Source organism: Mycetomoellerius zeteki, unplaced genomic scaffold (assembly GCF_001594055.1).
Source record: "Mycetomoellerius zeteki isolate Tzet28-1 unplaced genomic scaffold, Tzet1.0 scaffold583, whole genome shotgun sequence".
In the NCBI taxonomy this organism is placed as follows: Eukaryota; Metazoa; Arthropoda; class Insecta; order Hymenoptera; family Formicidae; genus Mycetomoellerius; species Mycetomoellerius zeteki.
In genome coordinates, this window is record NW_017257592.1 from 212,980 (window position 1) to 223,613 (window position 10,634).

At 30.1% G+C, this 10,634-nt stretch overlaps 1 protein-coding gene across 2 annotated transcripts; it reads left to right on the top strand.

Annotated features, from left to right (window-relative positions):
- Positions 1-2,428: 2,428 nt before the first annotated feature.
- On the top strand, positions 2,429-8,788 carry LOC108728197 (small integral membrane protein 14). 2 transcript variants are annotated; one of them, XM_018456636.1, is made up of 5 exons: positions 2,429-2,620; positions 5,949-6,055; positions 7,705-7,759; positions 8,008-8,156; positions 8,227-8,788. In XM_018456636.1, the coding sequence occupies exons 2-5, from the start codon at positions 5,984-5,986 to the stop codon at positions 8,266-8,268; spliced, it is 318 nt and encodes a 105-aa protein (XP_018312138.1). In that variant the 5' UTR covers positions 2,429-2,620; positions 5,949-5,983; the 3' UTR covers positions 8,269-8,788. The 2 variants fall into 2 exon arrangements, with proteins under 2 accessions (XP_018312138.1, XP_018312139.1); XM_018456637.1 differs by lacking the exon at positions 2,429-2,620 and adding an exon at positions 5,806-5,863.
- The last annotated feature ends 1,846 nt before the right edge of the window (positions 8,789-10,634 follow it).

Here is a 10,634-nt window from a genome sequence, read left to right on the forward strand (position 1 = left end):
AAAAAAATTCATATAATTCCATTTAAAAAAATGATCATGACCTTCAAATAACCTTGAAAATGAAGGTCAAGGTCATTGTCAAGGTCATAGTTCTATCAGCCCCTTCATATCCAACAATTTTTGTTTTAAACATTTTTTTATTTAATCGCGATGTTTCGAGTTATTTGGCTGTCTAAGTTAAAATGGGTCACCCTGTATATTAATTGAATTAATGTATATACATATAAATTACATATCATATATATAAATACACAGTTTTTATATATATATATATATAAATGCAATCAATATATATAATTTAGTAAAAATATATTAATTAATATATATTAATAAAGTAAAAATAAATATATAATATACATTAATGAACTAAAGTAATATAATAAACTAATATTAATAAACTTATACATATAAATATACATACGCATATAGACACGCGAACTTGTGTGTGTGTTAAAAGTATTATAATATACATAATATTTTACTCGCTATCTTATTGTTCCCATTTATTTCTTCTACAAAAGTAACGACATTTAAAATTGCATCAGTTGGGAAAATGAAGAATTTAATGCTACATATGCAAAGTCTTTAAAAAGTCAAAGATTTTTATATAATCATTAATAAATCTTTTTAATTAAGTGATGAATATGTTTTTGTTAGATAATAGAAAGCATGATGTTGCGTCTGAGAAATGATAAAGAAATCTGTAAGGAAAAAGAAGATGAAGAACAAGGCGATAATACGTTGTATGTTTTAACCTTTTGTGTATACATCGATTTGTCTTTATTAAAACCTTTTATAAGATACATATCAAAAATTATACTGTATTTAATATTATGTAATTAACGTCACATATTTATTCTTTCGGTAACGACGACAAGTTGTAAATACACACACACACACACACACCCACACACACACACACACACACACACACACACACACACACACACACATGCACGCCCACATACGTACACGTGTTCTAGGCAATCATTATAAAAATGTTAAAATCCGATTGGGATTTCCAATTAGCAAATTTCAAAATATGTGGTATTTACTCTTGTGCAAAGAAATAAATAATAACGGGTTTTCCTTATTACAGTGCGAAAGTTCAAAGATAACATTAAAGTTAGAGCACAGAAATGTTTGTTAAAGAAAAAGAATGTTTTAGAAATTTGAAATTTTTTTTCTGAAAATCAGAAATTTCTATATTTTCTATTAATATATACATACATATTATACAGAGTAACGTTTAACTTATACCAGCTACAATAAAATTCGTATACTAATAATGACAATCATCAATTTTATTGTATTATGAATTCATATCTGATTTTATTGTATTTCCTGAAGATAGAAGCTGTAAACAACATTTTTTATCTTATCCATTAATTTTTATAATAATGAGAAGATACAAAAAAGTAATTAAAAGGCTAATTTTCGAATTGTTTCTTTTATAAAATATCAAGTTTAAAAAAATGAGAAAAAATTGCCCATTTACAGTCATATATATATTTTTTAATCGTGTAAATAATTATATTTGGGCAATTTTTTCTCAGTTCTTCAAACTTGAATTTTTATAAAAGAAGCAATGCGTAACTTATCCTTTTAATTATTTTTTATGTCTTCTCATAATTATTTTTTTATATAAAACAATTATTAATTAATTAATTATTTATGGACATATGTATTTCATAATTATATATATTTTTATGTAAATTATATAAGTTTATACATATTTATGTTTTTATATAAAAAATCTTGTACCGGACAGTATTTCATTAGAGATAAATCAATCATTAATCTGTCGATCATAAATCATAACATTCATAATCATTAATAGACGTGCATAAAATAATATTATTTTTACAATACAACATACAATTAAAAAATGTAAAATAGAAAAAAAGCACTTTGATTCTTTCAAGAGTTCAGATTAATTAATCCCTTCAAGTTCAAGAAATTTTTCTTTACTATACATATATCAATTATTTAATACGCCAGATGTAACATTCGCTGCATCGTCAACCTGCAAAACATACATTATGCGCATAATTATATCTTATAAATTACCTTTAGTGTTATAAAGTCTATAAGCAGAGAATAATCAAACTCCTACTAAACAATAGAATGCCATTCTTTTTGCAACACTCCCAACAAGATTGCGATTTTTCGAACAATTAAAAAACGCCAAGAATTATCAATCACATTATTAGGTACATAATAATGTTTTATAAATCATTTTTTGTATTGGAAAAAGAGAATAATCAAACTTTTACTTCAAATTTTATTTTCATTTAAAAAAAATTAAAAAATGTCTCTAGTCCTTAGATCAAAATTTTCCAAATGATAGTTTAGAGATCTATTGTCTTCGAACACGGGTTTGAAAATATCGCGCCGTTTTCGCCGATTGGCCGATCTTGCACCAATCCCACGGGGTCACGAAGGCACGGCTGCGAACGTATTATACGAGCGAAGGCGACGACCAGGGACCAGCGACGACGATTGTAATGGTTGGAATGGGCCGAGCGTAAGTCGTTCAAGTCGCCCGAAGCTGTCAAGCTGCGTCACGCAGTCGTAATCCAGCTCTTCCGTCCATTCCCGTTTTTCTCGATCGACGACGGTGAGTAACGTGCATCTTTCGACAGATACTTTCGTCCTTCCGTTGACGACGATCCGTCATCGATCGTTCATTTGGGTCGCGTCTTGCCTTTTTTTCTCTTTTTTTTCCCTTTCCGTTTCGCGCGCGATAGTGTCGATGCGATAAGTCGCGACGCTCGTCGTCCCGCGACTTCCCGTTCAACGGCGCTTTCGCAATTCGCGCCGTCCGTCGCGACGCATTCGTGTCATACCATACGGACGCGAGCGATGGAGCTATATTTCTCTCTCGTCGCCCGCAAATTACTGTGGGGATATCATCGCTCTTTCGCGCGGGCGGAGAAAACGCGGAAACGAGGCGGGCCGCGCGGAAAATCGCGATTCTCGCAGCTCACAGCTGTAATCCTCCCCCTCCTCGCTCCGCGTATCGCTATGGTTGTGATATCTGTGTTCCATTTGGCACTCACTGCGCATAGAGCATCACTTATCCTTGTTTAACACTTGATAAGAAGAACCAAGGCGAATTTTTTTAATTCAATTATACAATTTTTTTAACTCGCATTATACAACGCAAATGCAACTTTTTTCTGTAAAAACTGCATTTGCACATAATACGATTGATCAATCGTTGAATTAAAAAAAAAACCCGCCTTAATTTCAAGAGCGCTGTGAGCATCAAATGAAATAGCTCATGTTTGTTTGCGTTGCTTGGAGCCTCCAGAAGTTTTACACTTCTGGAGAAAAATGAGATATTAAGTGTATATTCGGACTCGTTGAGAAGGGAGAAAGCGAAGATGCTGAATGCAAAAAGTGCACAAGCAACAGGAGACTTAAACCAGAAACGTAAAAAACATAAGCAATAATCAAAACCTACTTTACGTTCTCTACTGTGATTGCTTAATTTTTATTGCCTTACATTTTTTATGTGTTTCTAACTTTACTAATTACGGTTCTTGAGACGAGGTGAAAATTATAAAAGTGAACAAATTTACTAGGTGATGACCGATAAAGTTATAAATATTTTAATAAATTCGCTCATTTTTGTAATATTAAGACTGTTCGCGTTGGTTAAAATCTCCAAAAATTTTTCCCTTATAAGGAGTTAAATATATATTTGGATGTTGGAACGAGAGAAAGTGAAGATGCTGAGTGCAAAAAGTACAAACAACTCGAATAGACCCATTATTATTTAGTTTCAAGAACTGTAATAAGTCCCTGTAAACTTACTGTTCAGCTTTCTGCGAACTGTGACAGCGTGATGCGCGCAGAGACGAGAAAAACTCCGATTGCGAATCGCTCGCTCGATATACACGCGGAAATGTTACAGCAGCCGCGTTGCGTAAATAAGGTTTTACTTGAAAGAATTCCGTCTTTCTAACAATGCTCAAATAACGGCAATCTAATTTCTACATTTTGCGCTGTCATTCAATTTGCGACACGATTAATGTCCATTTCTATCAATGTAGATTAACTTTAATCTCAGGTTAATTTACTCTTTATCTTTTTCTAATTTTTAGAATTAGATAAACATTAAGTTAAATCGAGGTTAAGTTAATTTACGTTTAAAAAAAATGGACATACACGGAGTTATTAATGGAGTTATTAACGTGTTTGCACGTTTGTTTAACGAGTCTCAATTGACGTTTGCTATAGGATTGGAAATCGGTATCGTGGATCGTTCTTTTATTGTAGTTCTAATACGTGCTGTAAATTAATGTTGCGTATCGCAGTAATTTATGTGTAAATATCGATGATTTTCTCATTATTTAGAGTATCTACATTTCTTTAATACTCTTCCGCGATTTATGACTTCCTTTGGCTAATCTTGCAACACATCCTCTATGAACTTTCTAAACTTTCAAGATAATAAAGTTTTATATGCCATTTAATAGCAATATTTTATCTTACATATAATTTTGAAAACTCACAATATGTACATTGTATTAAAAATAAACTAAAACAATTTATATTACAATAAATTTAACTAGAAGTCCAGTATATTAAATTTCTAGAAAAGAGGATAATTTGCCCGCGTTATTCAATGTCCTTGAAATTGTGAAACTCGATAATACAGTAATTTCAACTTGGACGTGTTTTAACGAATACAAAAAAATATATATTTTATTATTGCGAGTTTAAACTTGCTCGCAATATCCTGTTAAGGAATATTCAAATTCGATTTTTCTGTGACAAATTGAATCGAACGAACATTCTACTTTTATCTTCCGTGCGAGGGTATTGTTTTAAACAAATTGTCATTAGATTGACTGTCAAGCTGATTTCGAGGTATATTGAGCTTAATAAATATTATATATTAAGTATTTTATTGTTTTTTTTAATGTCTTACGTTAGTATAATTTATATTATTTTTTTAATGACTTAAATATTTAGTAAAATTATTTTTAATTTTTAATTAAAACACAAATAGGTGATGGGACTTTCGCAGAAATTTGCGTTACACCCAGATATGGATGACGTGGAAGTCAACATATTAAATAAAATAAACACAAACTCATCACATAAATAAACATATAAATCATTAAATTGATAAATGTATTCTCGAGCTCGAAAACGAAATGACGCAGTATCTCTGTCATTGGAAGAAATAAGTTTTGTGAAATATTTAAAATAAAGTGTAACGCATCCATGTGCACGATAAACGGTACTCCAACCTAGCAATTCCACCGATAATTTACACTGTGTAAGTTCGCAACATTTATGTCGCATTCGTGAGATATTTTCTAATGTACAACCGCGTATATCGTATCAAGTCAGATAAGAAGTCAGGTATTATATCCTTCTCCTCGCTCACACAAATGCGAGCAATTATCCCGCTTTATATGGGATATCCTTGAAAATGACAATTGATAATGCATTTTAGTTTAGCTTTTTGAAAAAAAATATAAAAACACATCTTGTTACTTCGAATCTAAACTCTTTCAATCAATTAATATTCTAACGTTCAATATTAAATATGCAGAAAAATTAATTAAGATAATTATTTGCGCTATATGTTTATGTTCTGTATACTTATATGTAATTCTCTGAAATTCTACGCTAAATTACTTCATGTAATTGCGCGTATTAAATTTATAAAGAATTGCTAAAATGTATTGTTTGTTGGTGAGTCTCTCACTTCTTTCTTTTTTGCGACGTTAATATATTGCTCCGTGTTTATATAAAAATAACCGACCATAAATAAGAAATAAGTTACACGTTTCGCGGATTATCGATGGCAAAAAGCGTTCGGAACGTACGGCGGAAAAACGTACATTGCGCTCGAGGTGAAAAAGAAACATTGACGTGTCTAATAATCGCGATAATCAAGGTAATTTCTTAATTGTTGTGTGCAGCGGCAGATTTTGCGGAAGGTCACCCACCTACCACGATGAGCGACGAAGGATTCGATCCCTGCGAATGCATGTGGAATCACATGTCCGTGCAACATCTGCTTTCTATCGTAAGTAATACACAAGAGAGAAAATAAATAAAAAATAAATAAAAAAAATATAAGTTCGTCAGATTGATATATGTCGTGATATAAGATCGCAGTCGGATAATGGACGGCAACGAAGGACACATCTGCTTTTCCTTTTTTTTTCGCGTTTAGGTTTCTTTAGGCCAAACAATAAACGAGGTTTCTTGGACGACCTGTAACGCAATGACTTCTTCTGTTTAGCTGGCAGAAATTCATTGCGCCACGCGGTTACGTAAAAATGTTTCAATTACGTAAGTCGATTGCCGATGCATGATACATTACACAAATCAAACATGAGGACGTCGAATTATAAAGATTCGAGTGCAAAAAAGAAGACCTGTTCGCTTCTGGATTAGTTTTTAAGTATGCACTCCGTAACGAATAATTCTTGTTAAAACGTGAAAAAAGTATACATAAAATATGAATGTGACTTTTACGAGACACATAAATGTATCGATGTATATATGTATGTATATATTGTGTATACATGTAAAGGCATACACTCACACAAAAGTCAAATCCAATCTTCACATTAATAATAATTAGTATAATCAATAATTGAGGGGATTGGCGGAATAAAGGCACAATTCCACTTAGGCCCTTTTTCCGGAGATTAGCGCAAATAAACAAGGAATTGATATTGCTTACATTAGTTAAGTATGAACGTGTTTCGATTGTCTTGTGGTGGTGAAAATGATATAATCTATGGAAAAAGGGCATAAACGATTTAAAATCATTAATGAGATTTTTACCAGAGAATTTTTAAACGAAAATAATACAACAATAATATGTTTTCATTACAACATATTTATGTTAAAAAATCTTACGAAAACTCATCAGATGATGATTGAACATTATTTCAATTTATTTTGTACAAGTAAAGTAAAATGTATTTTATATTCATTTTGTATTTCTTCTAGAAGAATGTGAAAATAAAAAACGTTTCTGCAGTTTATAGTCTTTTCTTTCTGTTGATTCTTACAATATTATGATCAATATTCGGAAAAAGGGACTAAATGCATTTTTTAAATTGCAAATAACTTTTTAAATATTGATCATAATAGAGAAATATTATAACATATAACTTCTCGAAAACATTATATAAATATATATTTAATACCGTTCCTATTTGTAGTATAATAAAAAAGTAACAAGTTATTTTAAACAATAAGATTGAAAGACCGCTAATGTTAACTACAATGCTTTAAATTAAGAAGCGCCATAACGGTCAAAACATGGAGATGTTGAACTATTGTAAATTCATTTAAATGAATTAATTTCAGAAATTATAACGCGTCCCGATATGGTTGTCGGACGTTTATTACAGTTTTTAAGTTGGGAAATTTGGGGGGATTATTAATATTTTCAGATTTGATTGCGTTGAAAATCTCAACGTTCTGACCGTTATGGCGCTTCTTAATTTAAAGCATTGAAGTTATTTTAATTTTTATCAAAATTGAGATTTTGTAATTAGGCCTTTATTCCACCCATCCCCTCAATTGTTATATTTTTTCACATATTTATCACACTTACATTCGCATCGATGAACATCTGCAGCAAATATAATTACTTGTCTCACTGCTTATATTTTGCAAATAAATTTTTCCATAAATTGTATTTTACTGTTCCAGTTACGACAATCCCAGGATTATTGTTCGGATACTGAGTGCTTCAGCGTGTCGAGATGTAGGTATTCACTATTTACTACTAAAATCTTCTAATTAATATTTAATGTACTGTTCGAATTGTTTCCTACAGTCGGTTTCATCAACATAGCCAATTAAGTTTAACTTCAGTTTAAAGTCCGTGGTTTCTTTACAGAACTGAAAACAAATAAAAGTTTAATAATTTAAGATACGTGAATTATGTATTAGATATAATACTAAATCACACAATTAGTTGTTAAAAAAGAAAAAAATAAATTTTCTTTTTAGTTCCAGGACCGCAGACGAATATACGGGAATGTTCAGACTTCCTCTTTACTTGTTTAATTATTGGCTTCATCGCTCTCTTGTACGCATTTAGACCGAGATCTCTGCGACATTCGACCAGGAATGTTATCAACAAGAGCAGCAATGAGCCCGTGAGTGTGCGTTGATTGTACATTATTGATGAAAACTCAAAGACGTATTTTGAGCATACTTTATTTGCAGGGTTCACATGGAGACGGTCCGCCTTCGCCGACGGTGAATTAAATAGTGCAGTGCAATATCATCAAGGTTTTATATATCAAGATCTGCGCTAAACTTATAACAGAAATAGGAGACGGTATGATATATAAATATGATATTAATAAATCTAACGCGCGTTAGCGAGATATATCAGTTTGATTTTTAGAGAGAGAGAGAGATGTAACCTCCTTACAACTTGGTAATCTCAATTTTACACGATGTATCGCACGTATGCGTCTTTCTCTTTAAACTCTTTCTCTAATAATCTCGTACCGAGATTATATGTATAAGCATGATATAAAATAATTTTATCTCGACTTTTTAAAAGATAGTGAAGTTTAACGGTTACATTTAACATGAGATCTTTAACGTTCTAACATGTTCGTTTCTTGAGAGGATAATAACGGTAATTAATAAAATAACAAAAAACTCGCTCACGCGCAATAATAATAATGTATTGTACGCGAATATAATTTAAAATTTTTACTATGAAAACGATAAAAAGATTAAGTACCTGCGAACGAATAGTCATGTAATGAAATTATTTACTTGATATTTATATTTGAAAAATTATATAAAAAGTTGATAGAATCACAAAATCTAATTTGGTGTATGAAGAAGAATCTTCCACGTATGAATATCGAATATACAATTATATACTATATCTGCTGTAAATGTTTCAATAGTAAAATAATATAAATAATTGAGAATTTCAGATTTTGTCAAGAAACAGTATTTATACATGTATTTGTTTTGTAACGCACGATTGTAAAAAAAGTAAATGATTAGAAATGCATCTTTTTTCTGTGCAATAAAATTACTAAATATTGAAAAATTAAATTTTGTTATCCACACAAAAAAGAAAGAGCATAGTTTTATATTATCTAATATAATATATAGTTCGTATAATATAGACACACACATACACACAAATACACACGTAGATGCATGCACACATAAACAACACATACACTCATATTATTCAAACAAAGTGGAGATATTTTGTCACACATCGAACGTTTTACACAAATTAAAAGTTATAGATTTAAAGATATTGTATACAAATAACGTTACATATTTAAATAACGTTAGCAGTATTACATCATTTCCTCGTAATGGATATGGGGAGATCTATGATAAAATATTTTATATTAATAACAATGCTTGACGTTGTACATTCCCCATATTATCGATAATAAAAATTGATTCTCCGCATTGTATAAAATGGCTCTTTATTATGTTATAATTAATCTCAATATGAGATTCTGTAAAAAAATATGGAACATATGTTTACGTAAAGGAATCTGTTTTGTACCGTTTACACGATTGATTATACATATTTTCATTACAAAATAATTTTATTTTAGATAAAAATGCTATAGTTACATATAATTACTTTTGTACAATGTTAATATATTCAAGCTTAGCTACTTACGTGTCATTTTATTTATCATATTTCGGAAATTTCATTTTTAAATAAAATAGGAATTATTCATCAACACAAAATTAACATATCTATTTTTATAAAAAATTGTAAATACTATTTGTGTGTAAAAATAATAACAGATGAATATTGTATCTTTTTTACTAATAGAAAAAACTAAGATTAAATATATCGAAAGTGTTTATATTAACGTAATTGGTACAGTTTGAGCGAATAAAAATTAAGCATCAATTTGAAACTTGGAATTGAAACTCCAAATTTCTGAGTATCCTTGCTATTATGATCAAATTTAATGCTTGGCGGTTTAGATTTTATATATTTATCAATCTTCATTGTCTTTAGTTCTTCAAAAACTATTTTCTTCTTTGTCATAGCTGTATGTATGTACATATATATATTTGTGAAAAATAATTTTCATATATGTACATATATATATATGTGTGTGTATATAAAGATTAGTTTTACAAATCACACAATTGAATATTTCATATCACCTCACATGTACAAAATATATTGCACAAAATACAGCTTTCCTTACGTCAAATTAATGTGCATATGTAGAAAACAAATCTGAAATACAAGAAAATACAAAAGTAGAATTACAGTTACATTTAACAATAACTAATGAAAATCTTGTATTCATGTTTTGTACTTTTGGAAGATGACGTAGCATTTTATAGGATATCAGAGATCTGAAATATAAGAAAACACAAAAATAAAGTATCACAGTTACTTATTTAACAATAACCGTGTAATGAAAATCTTGTATCCATGTTTTTGTACTTTCGGAGGATGACAGCGGTTTATATATCTATTACATATGTAATATTTACATATGTATGTATTTACACATAAAATACCTTTTATATTATATATAATTATATATATAAACACACACACACACACACACACACACACACACACACACACACACACACACACACAC

What these genes read in the sequence shown, in the direction of transcription:
- LOC108728197 (XM_018456636.1), top strand. Translation starts at nt 5,984, where the DNA reads ATGAGCGACGAAGGATTCGATCCCTGCGAATGCATGTGGAATCACATG. An exon ending in TGCAACATCTGCTTTCTATC is followed by an intron (nt 6,056 to 7,704) that starts GTAAGTAATACA and finishes TTACTGTTCCAG; the next exon opens with TTACGACAATCCCAGGATTA. An exon ending in ACAAGAGCAGCAATGAGCCC is followed by an intron (nt 8,157 to 8,226) that starts GTGAGTGTGCGT and finishes CTTTATTTGCAG; the next exon opens with GGTTCACATGGAGACGGTCC.